The following is a 19,337-nucleotide window of genomic DNA, read 5'->3' as shown; positions in this document are numbered from 1 at the left end:
TTGTTTCCTCTCAGGTTACAGTCCCAGGGCATGATCCATACCTCACAAACGTGGTTATTCCAGAAAAATCCCAGAACTTCAGTGCTCTTAAAAAGGATATTTTACTTCCATTCAGAGTGCAACTGGATTCTATCCCAGTATCAAATCCTTCATGTTCTAAGATTCCTCTATATAGTGATTTGCCAAGCCAGTCAGAGGCAACAAAGCCTAGTCTGTTCTTATTTTTAGTGACTGTCTTTCACATATTTGTCAAATAAAGCAAAATATGGAACACACTCCCCATCATCACCTGGAATCAGGGATTACTCATGCCAGGTTACTGCAACTCTCAACTCCCTCTGTGGGACCTTGACTGAATAAACTTCATGGTCCTTCCCTAAGAAGATAAATGGTTGTTTCCAAATCACAGCAAGCTATGTGTGGTGATAACAAAAGCAATGATTTAGTCTTGATGAATGGAAGATACCTACCTTTCAAGTACTCAATCAAGTACACTTATGCTCAATCTTGAAGTTGTCTTAGAAATTTGTAAGAAAAACTTGAGAATCAAGAAAGAAGTTCCTGCAAGAAAAAAATGGAGCTAATTTTGTATACAGAGAGCCAGATGAATATAAGCAATGAAGATGAACATTCGTTGATTACTTACTATATACAAAACCCTGTGGTGAATGCTAGATGTGAAGATATATAGTAATTACTGGTGCCAAATATAATTAATTCTCAGCACGTGGAGAAATGATAGCACTGGAAAATTTCATTTATCAGATGTTCTGAGGAGAGAAAATAGGCAACAATGTCTCAGTGGCCCACAAAAACATGGGCCTGATGGGATGACAAGGTTGTGTCTACAGAGCCCCAAAATAACAGGTCAATTAAGTGTCCCTGCCTTCCTGCGCTCAGATGCCACATCAGTTACGCTGATGACCCCCAAATGTGTAAGTCCAGCCTCTTGCCAGAGCTTCAAACTCCAGTCCAACTTCCCACTGTACATATCTACCTGGATATGACCCACAGGTACCTCAAATTCATGTAGAAATCACACACATTTTTTCTCTCTAGAGCTGCTCTTCCTCCTGTAGTTGTCTCAGTGACTGGTACCACCAAACTAGAAACCTGAGTGTTATCCTTGACAGTTTCTTCTCCTCCTTCATCCCATATATTCAGTCAGTCACTAAAGATTGATGTTAATTACAAATGTTGATTGATCTTCCCTCTCTCCATGGCTAGTAACGTTGTCAAGTTTAGGCCACCATAGCTCACTGGCACCGCGGTGACAGTTTTGCTAGTCTCTTGTGCCCAGCCTTCTCCTCTTTAAGTCCATCTTCTACATGGCACTGAGGAAGAGGATCTACTCAAAACAAAAACCATCAGTCAACTGCTTGTAGCTCCTATACACTTAATGTGCTATTTGTGTACTATATCTGGAATACCATTCTGACCCACCACGACATTTTCTTTCCCACTCCTTTAAAATTCAGTTCAGGTATCAACTCCTCTAGGAAGTCTCTGCTGACCATCATTCCATTCCATTCCACCCCATCAACCCCTTCCCAGTCAATCTGGAGACCTTTCCTCTTTGCTTCTCTAATGTGTTACCTCTATTATTGAATTTACAACTGTATTATGATCTTCTACTTTCATGTATGATTTTCCCTAATAGAATGTGAGCTCTGAGGCCAGAGTGTATTTAATTTGTTTGGGAAAATTCATTTTTATATCCTCAGAGCCCAGTACATAGCAGAAACTGAATGAATGAGTGAAGAGTTCCACAAACCTACTACTCCCAGTCTCTCTCAGAAACTGTTGGGCTTTGAGTCATTTTGTCAAATGAGGTCCAATGCTTTGGCAATCTCCAGCTCAGTAGTAACACTGACAGAAGAGTGTTTTCAAATACATGTCAACAAATAAATTCAAGTATGGTGTTTTTACTACGCTTCGCATTTATCCTAAGGTTCATAGTAAACATGTTACCTGTTAACACAAGCTACCTTTTTTAAATTAGAAAACAAAATTTTTACCATTAGTACTCAATTTGAAGCAACTGTTCTCTGCTATCATGAGAGTTAACCCATCTTAAAATATTGTAAGAATTAAGGGGAGGGGGGACATCAAAAAATAGCAACTCCGTGAGCAGGTTTTTAAGTGCTGTGTATTGCTCATGGACTGCGAGTTGCCTTTGTCTTTCAATTGGAAGTTCTATAGGATCTGAAAATGAAACTACACTGGTTGGGTTTGGTGTATGGTGAATGCATGAGAACCACAAGTGAATGGGAGACACATGGGCACATAGGAGCTATTCTTGTGCCAAGCTTATTCACATGTACACAATCATACTTGTTAATCTAAACAGAATTTGTAGTCTTTTTATCACTTATAAAATCTGGTAATAACTTGAATATCTGGGTCATTTTTATTTAAATAAACCGTAATTTATTATATACTTGAAAGTATGTATTGCAGAAAATGATTTTGGATTTCTACAAAGCACATAAAATTCGATTTACCATCAAGCCTTATTTTTCAAGCAGACCTTTGGAGTCATAGCTTTTCCTTTTCTAAGATACCAATTTTCAAAGGGACATAAACCAAAATGTGATGTGGTTCATGAGCTTTAGTGTAAATTTCTTAAGGAAATAATGTTTTTAAAATCAGAAATTTCATCAGAATCAAACTTAAAATCATTTAAAGACAAGTAAAACAAGTAAAATACTCTCCAAACAAATCTAAACCAAACCTTCAACACAGAGTACATTCAGGGTATATATTTTGCAGCAATGGCTGTGCTCAAAAGTAAACTTTGTAGTGAGAGTTTAGTATGACTCAATCCCAGCTACACTCTCCACTAACCAAGTTAAATGTCCAAGAGGAGAAACAGCCATGACATTCCAACTAAGACCAGAGCCCCAAATCTCCCTGTATGACACCCTCCGTACTGTCTCTTTACCCTCTTAGACTGGTGATTATAATCCCCAGGTTCTGAGTTCAGGTATAATTCTTTTTATGGAGAAATCAACATGGTGAAGATTTTTGAGAGAGAGAAAAAGAAGACAGAACATGGGAGTGAAATTTTAATTAGAAAGCAAGAATCTGAATTCAAACCCACCCCACATAGTTTCCTTACCTGTAAAATGTACAAGCTCCTGCTTGACTGAGTCTGTGACTATCAAAAGCAGTGGTATGAAAATGCCATATTTTGATGCAATTTTTTGTTACTTGCCCAGGCAGAGAAAGGATAATTAACACTAGGTGGCATATTTTGAAGGCAGTATAATATACCTTATTAAAGACCAGGTCCCTTCCCCCAGGTATAAACAGAATTGACCTGAAAACAATCACTGGTTAGCTAGAATGAGCATTTAATAATATTTAAGGAATCTCATGAAGGTAACAAAGGTTTCTTTCATGTATCTACTTAAATTATGATAAATGTTAACATGAATGAATCTAAATGGAGGGGAATATTTTAGAGAAATGGTAAGTCCCTGCAGATAAGTGTCAAGGTTGATTCTGGGGCTTAATTATCACATTTAACCTTGAGCTGTTGGATGTATCAGAAATGTTAAAAGCCTCCTCTCAGCATTTCTGAAAGTCTAAGAAATCAATGTTGTGTTTTGCTCCAGAATAGAATTTTATTTGTAATGTTTTTTAAAATGTTGTAAGAAGTTACCTCTACCTTTAGAGAGTAAAAATAACTGATACCAGGCTGGAAATACATTTTCCTAAGGAATCCAGAAAAAATGAGCACAGTATATTGTCTCATTGCAACAGGGCTAGCTGCTAATTGAGAAGTTTGGTTTTTATTCTGCAGGGACAATATAGTTATTTTATGACCAATCCTTTATATCTTCCTCATGACTTTTAAAAATCATTTTCTACCCACCTCCCACCTAAAAGAGCCAAAACAAACAAAACACACACACATACCCTCACAATAACTAAGAAGTTTAGGGAAAGAGTTAAACTTCATTAGAGACTTTACATTATATCACTAATAAGCAGATGCTCTATTGCTCACAAAACATTTTATCCTACTTTAGCATATGAACTACTCCATAGCCTTTTATCAGATGTTTCACAGCTAATTTTATGTTTTCTCAGTGACCTTCTGCACTGTAATTAAAGACTTGCACAAATTGTCTAGGACAATGAAGTTTATTGGGTAGAGCCAAGACTACCTCTGAGTTCAGTAAATTTGAGTATTTCTGACTCAATAAAGAATATTCATGTAAGCAAAAAATACTGTTTCTTTTCATTACGTTACCTTAAAAACAAATCTGCAAGTGTAACAAAGTCCACATACTGGACAGAACTGATTACCACCAGACAAAGCCTGGGAAAGACCAAATTTAATGACCTTTTTATGAAGCAAGAACATTGCAACTCTTCAAAACCCAGTCACCCCAGGATGGTTTATATATATGATATGATGTATACCCACCCTATTATATATATTCCAGATTACTTTTTACCATGGGGAAGATGATAGATGAAAATGTGCCTTGTGATTAAAAAAAAAAAAACCTGCAAAATTAAGAATGCACATTAATGAGAAATGCAGGAAAGAAATGGATTTTCCAAACATAGCCAGGGAACCATTTCTTGAAATAATTTAGCCTAGTACCATCCTTCTGAACTTAAATTCCTTGATTACCAAACACATTTTGGGAAATGCTGATGTAGGGGGAAGTCTTTTGTCCAGAGTAATAAATTTTGAATTCAAAGTGCTTTTGAAGCACAGAGCGTAGTTATAAACAAAGATTTGCCCCCTATAGGAACTGGAAAATTAGTCCCTAACCCTAATCACTGTAACCCCTGATGTCAAATTTCTAGCCAAGGACAGAGAGGCTGGACCCAAGTTTGCCCTCTGAAACATGTAAACAATAGTTTAAATGAGACATAGGTGAGTAGGAAATGGCTAGTTTAGTGGTATGAATTTCAAAAAAGTATCTCAAGTTAGAAAACAAGTATCTCAAATTAGAAAAGTATCAAATTTGACAAGTATCTCAAATTAGAAAACAAATTGGGAACAGTTTTTCTATTTTCTAAAGAGAATTCATTATAATAGGAACCCTTTGGCAGAAGTTCCCTGGAATATTTTTACTAGATTTCAGAATTTGCAGCTCCTTAGAGGGTCCATTACTTCCCACTACCCCCAAAGGCAAGGTACAATTTTAAAATAAGCTAATTTTTAAAATATTAGACAGGGGAAAAAGAAAAAAGTGATCAGTCCATTTTTTGGATGGCAGAATTATGTGCTTTTCTTCCTACTTAATTTTTGAAATTTTCTATTTTTCTAAATTTTTTTAATGTTTTATTCATTTTCTGAAAGAGGGAGAGAGAGAGAGAATGCAGGGAAGGGGCAGAGAGAGAGAGCGAGGGAGACACAGAATCCGAGGCAGGCTCCACGGCCCGGACCCTGACGTGGGGCTCCAACTCACGAACCGTAAGATCATGACCGGAGCTCAGACATTTAACTGACTGAGCCATCCAGGAGCGCCACCCCGCCCCCTTTTTTTTGAAATTTTCTATTAAAAGAAAAAATTTTTAATGTTTATAAGAGAGTGAGTGGGGGAGGGGCAGGGAGAGAAGGGAAGATACAGAACTCCGGAAGTGGGCTCCAGGCTCCACGCTGTCAGCACAAAGCCTGACATGGGGCTTGAACTCATGAACTGTGCGATCATGACCTGAGCCCAAGTCAGATGCTTAACAAACTGAGCCACCCAGGCACACCTAAAATTTTCTATTTATTTAGAAGTTTTCTATTTTTTTTTATAAGAAAAGTAAATGATTTAAACAGTAGAACCTCAAATTTTAGAAACACCAGTTTACAAAGGCAGTTGTTACACCTTCTTACGTATTCATTAAACATTTCCAGAGTTTATGTTGAAATAACACCTGGTTAAGTCAAAGTTAATTTAAAAATGGTTTTCCCTCATTGACCAAGGACACGGGAGTTCTGAAGGATGAATAGTGAAGGACTCTAGGACCAAGATGGGAAGTTTGTGTTTTAACAACCAAGAGCAGAACTCACTCACAACTCACTCACGTCTCTGCTCTCCAGCCCAGCAATCTGTTCCGGGAGGGCTCTGTCCACTCTGTTAAGGGTCTACCTTCCGTTAATGGAGGCCTTCAGAGAGCTCCTGGAGCTATGCTTCCACCTGGTGGTTAGAAAAGTGCTTAACTAAAGAGATTTGGTCTTCTCACATGCCTCTGTTTCTTAATGTGTTTAAATGTTTATTTTTGAGAAAGAGAGACAGAGACAGAGTGTGAGCCGGGGAGGGGCAGAGAGAGAGGGAGACACAGAATCTGAAGCAGGTTGCAGATTCTGAGCTGTCAGTACAGAACCTGATGTGGGGCTCGAACTCACTGCAAGATCATGACCTGAACTGCAGTTGGACCCTTAACTGACTGAGCCACCCAGGCGCCCCCACATACCTCTTAAAAAAGAAGGAAATAAATGTGAGAAAAGGTGGAAGAACTTTTACATAGAGGGATATTTTAAGCAAAGCTTTACCAATTCTGGTACAATTCTGATACCGTATCAACTTTTGAAGACCACTGTGTTCTCAGAATGTTTCTTTTGCCATTGAAGTAATTTATTGCAATATTGCAGACAATATTTTTTCAGGATGTTTTTTAAAACTGTCTTTTCCCCTCTTGTAAATTTCAGAAAACTACACGGCTATTTTCCTTGCCAGTCACCATCCTTTACTGAATGCCTACTGTGCACGCAATGCATTATATTCAATGCATTATATTCGGTACCTGGGGGGAAGAAAGAGATACAAATGGATATTACAACCTGCTTTTGGAGAGAAGGTACAAAGCAACACGTCAGTAAATTTAAGTGTGAACAAAGTACCTCAGAACTGAGACAATGTAGGGGAGAAAAAAGATCTGGTTAATTCAAGGCTACTTTAGCTGGGTTTTGGCACTGTTATGGTCACAATTGGCTACAAGAAAAATATTATATTATTAAAAGCTACCATTTATAAGTCCTCACTACCTAACCAGACCCTATCCTAAGCTCCATATATTTGTCTGTAATTCTCAGGTTACAAAGCAAGCAAGTACCAGATCTGCTATTTGAATTTAGCCCTTCCCACTCTACTAGGATAAAAATAAGTCATGCGAGAAGATGGAAATGAACTTTTGCACCCAAAGGGTTTAAGACAATGGTGGGGAAGAGAAAGCTGTTTCACAGAGAAGTCTAAAAGTCTAAATGAACACGCAATACATTTGAGATAATATCCAACAAGAAATAGAATTAAGTTTTTTCTGTCTTCAAATCAGGGAAACATGAAGCTATCTGTAAATATCTATAAAGGCACCAAATATGGGGGACACCAAAGCCAGTGAAGTCAATTTGATTGGTTTTACTGTGATCTTGAAGAAGGGCTAATAATGCAGGGTAGGGTGTCAACTGGGAAGGTGTGAACCAAATTAACACATAAAAGTACTAAAATTTAACTGAGAGATGTTTCAATGGAATTCATCTAACATGACAGTAACAACAATAGAAAGGATTGAAATTTTGTAATTTGTAATGTGAGATATTGTAATAAGCTTGTTAGGACATCTAAACAGTCATATTCTGAAGACAAATCTGTGGGACTAAAACGAGATGAAAGGAAGATGTCGGTCAATTTATTTAATTATTTTTTAAACGTCTACTTTTGAGAGCATGTGTGGGGGAGGTACAGAGAGAGGGGGACAAAGGAGCTGAAGTGCGCTCCACGCTGACAGCAGAGAGCCGGATATGGGGCTCGAACTCACAAACCATGAGATCCTGACCTGAGCCAAAGTCAGATGCTCAACTGAGCCACCCAAGCACCCCTATTAGTTTTTTAAAACATGAATCTTTAAAGAAGAGCTTTAAAAGACAGCGATAAAAATTCAAGTATGTTTTAGGATCATCCCCCTCCTAAAAATAATCAATTGTGGTTCCCTCATTCAATATATTATTTTAATGTGTACATTGTGGGGAGTCTCATCTGCTTGTCACTTGAAACTGCTCTTGTTTTCTGTTTTTATTTAGTTCATGTTAACAGTCCAATTTATAATTAAACATATTCAACACTTCTAAGCACCTGTGTGCTGCTGCACTAAAATATTTATCTTTTTAAAGTATTTTTAGATGTCAAAAATTCCCTACTACATAGAAGAGAAAGCTGGCTCTATGACAGATAATATGGCCAAAAAATTTTAAGCAGATGGCATTTTAAGATAAACACTTTTTTGTAAAGATGAAATCAAACCCAGTTCAAAACCCAAACAATGACCAAGTACAAGCTTTTCACAATGCCATGACAACTTCCAGTTATCACCCTAAACCAACAGACATCTACACACTAACCAGTATCTTCAAAACACTCATTAAAACTCAAAATTAACAAATGGGGCACCTGGGTGGCTCAGTTGGTTCAGCGTCCAACTCTTGATTTGGGCTCAGGTCATGATCTTGTGGTTTGTGGGTTCAAGCCCTGCATGGGGATCCACACTGACAGCTTGGATTCTCTCTCTCTCTGCCCCTCCCCCACATACAGGTGGGCTCACACACATTCTTTCAAAATAAATTTAAAAATTAAAAATTAAAAAGTGCACTTAATGATGACAACAGCTAACCCTGGTCTGGCTTTGGAGCCTGTGGACTCCTGCTTTACAAGACAGGTTCCAATGATGTGACTGACTCAAATTATTATCAAACACCTATATATCTGTGTCACTCACAATCAAGAAAAGGATCTTGGCCTCATGGAATTTAGTTTCAGAGATGATGCAGAGAAATGACAGGTAATTACAAGGAGCTTTCATGCTGACAGGTAGCAAGGTGGTTACCCAACTCCCTTCCCAGCCCCAGCTATACCCTTCCAGAACATTCACCAGCACTTGTTGAGAAACCACTTAAGCCAACCTGCCATGTGATAACACAAGTGAACAGGAGGGAGAAAACAGCATGTCCTGGCCCTACTAAACCATGTAACCTCATTCTCTGAAGCTGGGTCTTATTCGTTGCCTTGGATGCTCCCAACTACATTAAGCTGTCCATTAATATGTGTACTGACACAACAGCAGTGATGGCCATTCCAAAAATAGAAGCACATTCAGACTTGTACCTTTGATTACCCAAATAGAGGATATTCAAGTATAATTTCTATTTTAACAAAGCTCATTACAGAAAAATTGTAAGATCCAATAATCACACTCTTGAAACAATGCTTAATCAAACATTTAGTATTTTTATTTGTAAATCAATAAATAATTTATGTATACTAAACCTAAAAATTTAGACAATGGATAGGCATGGCAATGAAACCATCTGCAGATCTGAATGTTTTCTAAGTAGCATAATCACTGCATTCCATACCCTGAATGTACATAACTTACATTTAATGTACTTATATTTTTTTAAATCAGATACGTCTCTAAATTTTAACAAAGTGGGGATCATTTAAAATATGAGTAGCGGGGTTAAGGATGACCTACATATCGAACTCGAATTACATTAAAACCCAAACAGAGAATATAAACAGAAGTGAAATTTTTCTAAAAGGAAGTATTTACTATTCCCATTCCCAAAGTAAATTATACTAGAGAAGAAATAAATCTACATGTACGGAGATACTTTCTCACTTTGATATGTGTAAAAAAAAAATTTCATGTTGTCTAAATTTTTAGGGTTATATAGTTAGAAATATAGAATTCTACTTTTATAGACATGTCCACTAGGGGAAATAAGTTAACACAATCATTTGAATTGGTTGTCTACATACTGGACAGGGCTTATTCCTCTTCTTTAGCTTTTTTGCACAAGTAAAGCATGCCATAAGATGTCCTGTTTTGCCATGAACAATGCAACCATTTTTAGGTCGACCCTGGCAAATCACACAAGGTTCAATGGCATTATGGGGAAAACTAGATTCCACGATTTCTTCTTTGTCCTGTGTTTCTTCCCTCTCAAACTCTTTGACATCTTCTTGGCTGCTATGAATGATGCTGTTAGAAGTTGATGGCTGAGAATAGTCCTCACTTTCTTGGGATTGGGAGGCCTGTGTGATTTTATCATCATTTTCCTCAGCACATGATTCCCTAGAATCATTCGCTGTAGTTTTTTTACAATCAGGGACATCAAAGCCCTCTTCTACTTGTGTTGAGTTTTCCACTTTGGCTTTCTCAGGCATTTTCCCTTTATCTTTCCCTTTATCTTCAGGAAGCCAATTCTCACGAAGAGCCCAACATCTGTTGCAATGAGGTGGAAGAGGAGGATTCATTTCATTGCACGAAGTACACTTCCAATAGTCCTTCAATGAAAAAAGAGTTCGTTTCTGTAACCCTTTAACAACTACTCATAGCCAACTCTAGCAACTTCAGTATGTCTGAAATAAAATCTATCAGAGTTCAATTTTCAGCATTTTATGTTTTATATAAAACATTCAACATGTAACAATCTTTCCTCAAGCATGAGATTATAACAACACACATAAAGTATCTATTTTTTTCAGGCAAACTATGCTGAAGAATCGTAAAACAAAAAATGTATTCACCATGATCTTAACCACGTGCCAATAAAGTTATCTGGGGACATAGATACAGCTGGTTCATCTAGTTGAAGCAAGTGTGATGTAGTCTTTTACTCTGAAATGAGGCCTGTACCCACTTCACTCTCTTAAAGGCTCAACCCTAGGCCCAATGTCTACCAATCAATCTAGACGAAACCACTGCCCAATGAGCCACTGACTAAGACTGCCTTGGAAGTGCTCTAAAACCTGGGCTCAAGGGAGTTTCCCTCATTTCATCCACAAAGGAAATGCTAAAACATTCTCGGCAATCACGGCCACCTAAAATCTGTCATCCTTGTCACTATCCGAAATGTATGCCCCTTATTTAACTATGCTTTTCTCTGTGTTCTCACCTCTGTAACTGCTTATTGCTTCTCCCATATCTCAACTTATTTCCCAACCTTTCCACCATCATGCAATTTGGAAAACAAACCCCCTTTAAATCCTCCAGGCTCTTTTAACGAATATATTCTTATTCCACTATCTTAACTGAAGCATGTTTCTTGCCTGAGGACAACATACATGTAAAACTTGCCATGAATAATATAACCATTTTTAAAAAACTGTCTATTTATTTGGGGGGGGGGGGTGGAGAGGGAGGGCTCTGTGCTGTCAGTACAGAGCCCTTGGAGCTGACACAGGGCTCAAACTCACAAACTGTGAGATCATGACCTGGTCTGAAATCAACAGATGCTTAACTGACTGAGCCACCCAGGTGCCCCAATATACCCATTTTTAAGTTGCCTCACAAATGCCTAAGACATCAGCAGTAGGGATGGAGACTGTTCACTATTGTACATTAGTTCGAGTTCTCAATGTAGGTTGCTACCCAACTGATAAAACCAAAGACAAAAGTTTTATAACGTGGGAGAAAGTGCTTCAAAGACCCCAATAAACTGCAGGATCTATGTCTGGCATAAAGTAAGTCAACTAGTTACTTGAATTATTTTCTATTACAGCAAAAAAAAAAAAAATTTTTTTTTGAATTTTACAATTTCACCTTTTTTGCATTTAGATAATAGTTTCCAACTCAGCCAAGAAAAATGAGATTTCCTATTCAAATACAACTAAAGGCATTAAGAACAAAATTAGGGGCACCTGGGTGGCTCAGTGGGTTGGGTGTCCGTCCAACTTTGGCTCAGCTCATGATTTCACAGTTTGTGAGTTCGAGCCCTGTGTCAGGCTCTGTGCTGACAGCGCGGAGCCTGGAACCTGGAGCCTGCTTCGGATTGTGTCCCCTTCTCTCTTTGCCCCTGCCCCACTTGCACTCACTCTCTCTCTCTCTCAAAAATAAACATTAAGAAAAAAATTTTTTTTAAAAGAACAAAGTTACAGGCACTGGGGTGACTCAGTCGGTTAAGCACCCAACTCTTGATTTCAGATCAGGTCAATTCAAGCTCACAGTGCATAAGTTTGAGCCCCGTGTCAGGCCCTGCACCGGCAGTGCGGAGCCTGCGTGGGATTCTCTGTCTCCCTCTCTCTGCCTCTCCTCTGCTCATGTTCTCTCTCTCTCAAAATAAACATTAAAAAAAAAAAAAAAAATTAAAGCAGTGCGTCTGAGTGGTTCAGTCGGTTAAGCAGCCGACTCTTGATTTCAGCTCAGGTCATGATCTCACAGTTCATGGGACTGAGCCCCGCATTGGGCTACACACCAACAGTGCAGAGACTGCTTGAGATTCTCTCTCCTCTCCTCCCCTTATTGCTTTCTCTCTAAACAAACAAACAAACATTAAAAAAAAATTAAAGCTTTAATATACAGTAAAAAACCCAACTTCCAATACCCCAGGAACCTTATGAAGCATGAAATGTGAACGTCCTGAATTCTTAAATGGCAAACCCTACCTACCTCATTCTCTAGTACAAATCAACATGATGGGAAAAATGTTTGTAACTATTACAGCTGGGTGATAAATACACTAGAAATACATTATACTACTCTCTATGCTGTACATGCTTGAAATTCTCAATAAAAAATTATTTAAAAGTTCATATCCTACCACCAAAAAACCCCTAAAAAATGTAGTAACAGATTCCAACACAACCAGTAAAAGAAAAAAATGCTTTAAAACTTTTTAAAAAGGATTTTAGCTTTATAGAAATTACCTCATGTCAGGAAGTAGACTAGGCATATTTTTCTAATGTTAACCTCAATGTTTTGATTCCTTAAAAAAACAGATGTATACTTACAGCTAAGGAAATTTCAGGATCTTCTTCAAATGAATCTGTATCACTCTCCCCTGCCTGATACACAGTTACTCGATATACCTAATAAAATAAATCCATCAACATCAATTTATCACCTTTTTTTCCTTAACCAGGAAGGCTTCTTAGTGGTAAGTCCTAACAAATAGCATGTACTACTATAGATGAGAACCTCTGAGACAGAGGTTGAATGAAATAGAGGGGGAAAAATGAAGGACCATGAAATCCTCACCCACTATGGTAAAAAGGCAACAGGATGTTTAAAATGAATAAGGCAAAAAATTCAGTATAAGCATTTTTATTTTATAAATATGGGGATATTAAATAACTGTGAAACAGCCAGAAATGTTGAAGGTGGTCACCTCCAGTGACTTTAACTGTGTTCATACTTTACTTTAAAAATTAGGGGCGTCTGGGTGGCTCAGTTGGTTAAGCGTCTGACTTTGGCTCAGATCATGATCTCACAGTTCGTGAGTTCAAGCCCCACATTGGGCTCTGTGCTGACAGCTCAGAGCCTGGAGCCTGCTTTGGTTTCTGTGTCTCACTCTCTCTCTGCCCGCCCCCCCACCACCTGCATTCTGTCTCTCTCTCAAAAAATAAACATTAAAAAATTTTTTTTTCAAGTAAATTAATATTAAAAGAGGGCAATTTTAAAATTTAACTTTATTAAGTAAACTCTACCCCAAAACATGGGGCTTGAAATCATGACCCAGAGATCAAGAGTTGCATGCTCCACCCACTGAGCCAGCCAGGCATCCCAAAGAGGGGAATTTTTTTTTTTTTTTTTAAATAAGACTTTTATAAGAACATTAAGAACTGTTGACTTTTTGACATTTATAGTTACAAGAGTATAAATCAAAGAACTACAAAAGCCTGAAGTCCACAAAATATTCCAGTTTGAACAAGAGTCAAAGATTAAGTGAAATCAGAATACATTATAATTTCAAATAGCATCAATGAATACAGAAAATATTTAAGAAATTCAGACTATAGAGAAATAAAACTACCTCATCATCTTCATCTGAGAGTTCTTGTCCTTCTTCACTAAGGCTATAATCTTCTGAATCGAGAGACTCAACTTCAAATTCTACACTGAATTGATCTGAAACTGAATCCTGATCCAACCAATCACCTGAATGTTCACTTACACCAGCATCGAGATCCTAAAATAAGGGGGAAAAAAAAGTTACTTGAAGTACATTACCTGTTGGCCTCTGTAACAGCGTCCTAGCTCATCCCTATAGTCCCATTTCCATCTTAGATCCACCCTACACAATGACACTAGATTAAGATTCTGGGTTATTAATATATTATGTTCCCAGTTCAAAACCCCATCACATAAAGGAAAAAAGCCAAATCCCCTTGGCATTCAAGGCACACAGAGTAGGGCCATATTAACACTTTCATCTTATCTTCCAACTAGACACTGCTCCCCCCACCCTCAATACGAACAATTGGCCAGATCTACCCTTTTTTCTAAACCAAACTTGACAGTTCACCTTACACACTTTACCTCTCTCGCTGGAATAACTTAACAGTTTTTAAGTCCTACTCATCCTTTTTTGATAAGGCTTCTGTCAATACCACAAGAAGAAAAGTACTTCCACTTTTAATTACCTTTCCTACTTACATATTGAATACTATATACCTTTACACATAAAATTATACAAAACATAGTTTTCTATACATGTTTCTTATCTGAGTTATACGTACTTTAAGAGTTAAAAACATGTCTTAATCTCTTTAGATCTTCAGATTGGTAGAACAGTAGTAGCTACAAGCCACATGACAATTATGAGATTTTATAATTTTTTTGAGATTTATTTTTTAATGAACTTTGATAATAATTTCTTTGGAAGAGCTTTCAGACATTATTTTTTAAATTTATTTTTTAAATTCTGTATCAGCTCATGTGGTTTCTCATTTTATAGTATAAGAACCCTAATAAGACCATTAGTCCCAAATTTACTGTCAGTGCTAAGAATAGGAACATATACAAAACAGAAGGCTAGACAGAAAAAATACATTGGTCTAAGAATCAGGATACAAACATTCTTTTCTTCTAAGGTTTATTTATTTTTGAGAGAGAAAGAGAGTGAGCGAGCAGAAGAGGGGCAGAGGGCAAGACAAAGAATCCCAAGCAGGCTGCACACTGTCAGTGCAGAGCCTGAGGCGGGGCTCAAACTCACAAATAGTGAGATCAAGACCTGAGTGAAAACCAAGAGTCGGGCCCTTTACCAACTGAGCCACCCAGGCACCCCAGGATACATTCTTCTTCTAGATTTGCCACTAAACAGCTATTTAACCTTGGACATATTTAAAGCCGTAAAGGCCGCAGCCACTTCATCTATGAGAGTTTGGATTAAATAATCTCTAATACTTCTATCATTTGTAAAAAAACAAAGTATATTATTTTATAAACACTGAGGTCAAAAGACTTTTTCACAGTGATGTTAGGATAGTAGTAAAAGCAAAATTGACAAGTTGCAGTTAATGATTCTTAACAAGGGTTCTATTAACATTCAGGTTAAAATTACATATGAAGCTAGAATATGATCTCTAATAAGGTAACCTAATAAACTGTATACTTCAATTAACTAGCATTTTAGTGCACTAAGTCTAAATTTTTTTTTAATGTTTATTTTTGAGAGAGAGACAGAGCACAAGTTGGGGAGGGGCAGAGAGAGAGGGAGACACAGAATCTGAAGCAGGCTCCAGGATCTGAGCTGTCAGCACAGAGCCCTATGCGGGACTCAAACTCACAAACTGTGAGATCATGACCTAAGCTAAAGTCGGACGCTTAACTGACTGAGCCACCCGGGCGCCCCTATTGCACTAAGTTTAGAATATGGGGATATATCACAAAAAAGATGAAAGTCTCAGCAGGTATCTTCTCTTGTATGGGTTGACAAAGTATGGCCCACTACCCATCTATTTTTACAAATAAAGTTTTATTGAACACAGCCATGGCCATTGGTTTTCCTGAGACAATTCCTCAGTTTCCAAACAGACAATTATTAGCTATGGAATCTTAAACAAGTTATTTGAAACCTTCAAGCTTATCTTTCCCATCTATAAATGGAATGTGAGGCTGCTGAGCTGGTACCACGTAAACTGTCTAGTACAGAGCCTAGAATATAGCCTTAGTTCCTCAATTTATTAAGCCTAAAAGAAAAAAAGATGAAAGTCAGACACACTTTCCTTTAACTGCCTTCACAGGCGGGTGAATAATGACACCAAATGAGGACTATACCATTCTCATATCAGGTAAGCTAAAAACAAGGAAAAACCCTGCCCCTACCAAAAGCTTTCACAAGTAGGAACTCAGCCTGCAAAACAGATTTTTAATAGAATTTTTAGAAGAGAATATAGGATAGGAATAACAAAAAGAAAAAAGAAAATATCCTCTGTTCCTTTAATAACAAGGCAGTGTCCCAGGGTAGAAAGCAAAAACAAGGACTTTAAATATCATTTAACCAGAATTCTGAAACAACTGTAACAAAGTCTGCAAGTTTAATGGGTCATAGTTCTACTTAAATCATTTGTAAGGAATAAAATTATCCAAACATAAAGTCTGTGTACATGTTAAGCTTTCTTTAATTGGATTCAATTTTCAGATCACATGTTTGCTCTCAAGAACCTGTATTTTTTTTCTACAACATTTGTTAAATGTCTTAATTACCTCATTGTTGATGATGTGTCTCCCCATGAGGGCAGGGACCATATCTATATCTACCTTGACAACCACTCCAGTGCCAAACAGAACCTGGTATAGAAAACATTTACGTACCTACTGAATGAAGAACTTGCTCTCTATGCCATCTAGTGGCCTACAGAAGTAACAGCTCTATTAAATACTAAGTCTAGAGGGTACACCTGTATCCATAAAATCAGTGCTTTGGAAGGGAAAAAAAGTAAAGATAATGTAAGAAATAACAACAATAGGGACGCCTGGGTGACTCAGTTGGTTAAGTGTCTGACCTCGGCTCAGGTCATGATCTCACTCTTTGTGGGTTTGAGCCCCGCGTCGGGCTCTGCGCTGACAGCTCAGAGCCTGGAGCCTGCTTCCGATTCTGTGTCTCCCTCACTCTCTGCCCCTCCCCTGTTCACACTCAGTCTGTCTCTCTCAAAAATAAACAAACATGAAGAAAAAAAAAAAAAAAAAAAAGGGGGCGCCTGGGTGGCTCAGTCCGTTGAGCATCCGACTTCGGCTCAGGTCATGATCTCACAGTTTGTGAGTTCGAGCCCCGCGTCGGGCTCTGTGCTGACAGCTCAGAGCCTGGAGCCTGCTTCTGATTCTGCATCTCCCTCTCTCTCTGCCCCTCCCCTGCTCATGCTCTGTCTCTCTCTCTGTCTCAAAAATAAACAAAACATTTAAAAAAATTTATATATTTTTTTTAACCAAACTTCTTTCAGTGATCTCTCTTAAGAATTTTACTAATTCTGGGGCACCTGGGTGGCTCAGTCGGTTGAGCATCTGACTTCAGCTCAGGTCATGATCTCACAGCTTGTGAGTTCGAGCCCCACGTCGGGCTCTATGCTGACAGCTCAGAGCCTGGAGCCTGCTTCAGCTTCTGTGTCTCCCTCTCTCTCTGCCCCTAACCCACTCGCATTCTGTCTCTGTCTCTCTCAAAAATAAATAAACATTTTTTTAAAAATTTTTTTTAAAAAAAGAATCTTTCTAAAAAAAAATTTTTTTTACAAATTCTTTGGATTTTTGTATCAATAATCAAAATTACTAAATCTCTCCCGCCATCCATGTAACAACATGCCTGTATTTCACAGCCTTACTAAACACCTCTTTCCTGATATCTAGGCCTATGTACGGCTAAGTGTGTAGCTTAGACTATGCTGGCTTGTTTGCTGATAGCTATAATAAAGAAGATACTGTTACTCTAAATGTTCAAAACAAATTTGCCTTAGATTCTAAGATACTTAACTTTTTTCTTCCCTTATTTTTTTTAAAATAAAACTAAAAATCCTCAGACCATTCCAATTTCTGTGAATGTACTACTTGTGCACAGCCCACAAAGATTCTCCACTATGGAGGACGACATTAACAACTATTAATATTGGTGCTAATTTTATCATCACACCCACAACTGCACGATCTCCCACCCTCCTCCCAAACCTGGGGCTTGGGGACAGAAAAGATTTACATGGTAATTTTATCGGACAGAAAAATTTACCACTGTGTATATAACAGCAATTGCATATATATGCATTCTATCCAAATGTTTATTAGGACTGACAGAACTAGACTTTAAAAATAAGAGTCTTGTTTTATTTTATTTAAAATGAAAAGATTACCGGATTTGACGGAGTCCCCGTCGATTCGCTGCTACTGCTTCTTTCACAACATATCTCCCTTATTACACACAGAGCAAGGCTTTCATCAAAGGAAAGAGAAATACTATCAGACTTGTGGCGCTTTCTCTGCCGTTCACCAGGTAATTCATCTGAATGTTCTTCTGCATATATAAGGAAAAAAAGTCAATTAAAACCCTATGTTGTGATTTATTTAGCAAACGAGCTGCCTCGAGTACCTATTTGTACTGAAATTTAATCTCAATGAAATTAAACAGAGAAAATAGTCATTATTACCATTTCAAAACTTAATGCTTTTATTGGATCTGTCCCAACTGAGAGCTACAGAACACTGTATTTATTTTTTCTAAGTAAGCCCTACATCAAACATGGGGCTTAAACTCACACCCCCAAATTCAAGACTCACATGCTCTACTGGCTGAGCCAGCCAGGCACCCCCAAAAGGCTGTATTTTTAAAAAGTTTTTCAAGCTTCTGAAACGCCTGGCTCAGTCAGTATATGACTCTTGATCCCGGGGTCGCTGAGTCTGCACCCCACGTTGTGTGTAGACATTACTTACACACATACAAGCTTTTCTTTTCAGAGGTGCTTGGGTGGCTCAGTCCGTTAAGCATCCAACTCTTCTTGATTTTGGCTCAGGTCCTGATCTCTCCGTCATGAGATCAAGCCCCAATTCCAGCTCTGTGCTGACAGTGTGGAGCCTGCTTAAGATTCTCTCTCTCCTTCTCTCTCTGGCCCTCCCCTGCTCATGCTCTCTCAAAATAAATAAATAAAGGGATAAAAGCTTTTCAAGCTTCTTTCAAAACTTCATCTCCATTAAGTCACAACTAATTTAATCCATCTAGAGCTTTCATTGACCAATCTAAAATTCTTCTGTCAAAAATCACACTTTAGAATATATCATTTTGTTTCTAAAAAGAACAAAAAATGTTTAATTTACTTAGAAGGTATTCTTAACATTTCAATTTCCTCAGTTCTATTTTTAATAGTAATCAAAATTTTATCTTAAATAATGAATTACTTCTCACTTTAAGTCAGAATGTTGCCAAATCTGTCAGGTACGTGAATGAGTCTTACCACGTATTAGATTTAAAAATAAATTCCAAATGAATTAAAGAGCCAAACACAAAGAACAAAACCACCCAAATACTTCTAAGAGAATATTCTTGTAATACTGGGGTAAGGAAGTGTGACATAACACTGCAAAGCCCTCAAGAAAAAATTTATCAAGGGTGCCTGGGTGGCTCA

At 37.8% G+C, this 19,337-nt stretch overlaps 2 protein-coding genes across 14 annotated transcripts in view; one reads left to right on the top strand and one right to left on the bottom strand.

Moving 5' to 3' along the window:
• Positions 1-1,928, top strand: part of CPM (carboxypeptidase M) — an 82,813-nt gene extending 80,885 nt beyond the window's left edge. For all 7 annotated transcript variants that reach the window (XM_078449697.2, XM_078449695.2, XM_078449698.2 and 4 more), the window contains one exon: positions 15-1,928. In XM_078449697.2, coding sequence (XP_078305823.1) covers positions 15-257 — 243 coding nt within the window. In that variant the 3' untranslated portion in view covers positions 258-1,928. The remainder of the gene's footprint in view (positions 1-14) is intronic.
• Positions 1,929-3,033: 1,105 nt separating this feature from the next.
• The window catches only part of MDM2 (MDM2 proto-oncogene), a 33,349-nt gene continuing 17,045 nt past the window's right edge, over positions 3,034-19,337 (bottom strand). For all 7 annotated transcript variants that reach the window (XM_060657023.3, XM_060657020.3, XM_060657018.3 and 4 more), the window contains 4 exons: positions 18,072-18,232; positions 13,769-13,924; positions 12,747-12,824; positions 3,034-10,301 (listed from right to left, as the gene is read on the bottom strand). In XM_060657023.3, coding sequence (XP_060513006.1) covers positions 9,726-10,301; positions 12,747-12,824; positions 13,769-13,924; positions 18,072-18,232 — 971 coding nt within the window. In that variant the 3' untranslated portion in view covers positions 3,034-9,725. The remainder of the gene's footprint in view (positions 10,302-12,746; positions 12,825-13,768; positions 13,925-18,071; positions 18,233-19,337) is intronic.

Source organism: Panthera onca, chromosome B4 (genome assembly GCF_046562875.1).
Source record: "Panthera onca isolate mPanOnc1 chromosome B4, mPanOnc1 haplotype 2, whole genome shotgun sequence".
Taxonomy (NCBI): Eukaryota; Metazoa; Chordata; class Mammalia; order Carnivora; family Felidae; genus Panthera; species Panthera onca.
Note: the sequence above shows the minus strand (reverse complement) of the source record. Positions and strands in the feature narration are given on the sequence as shown.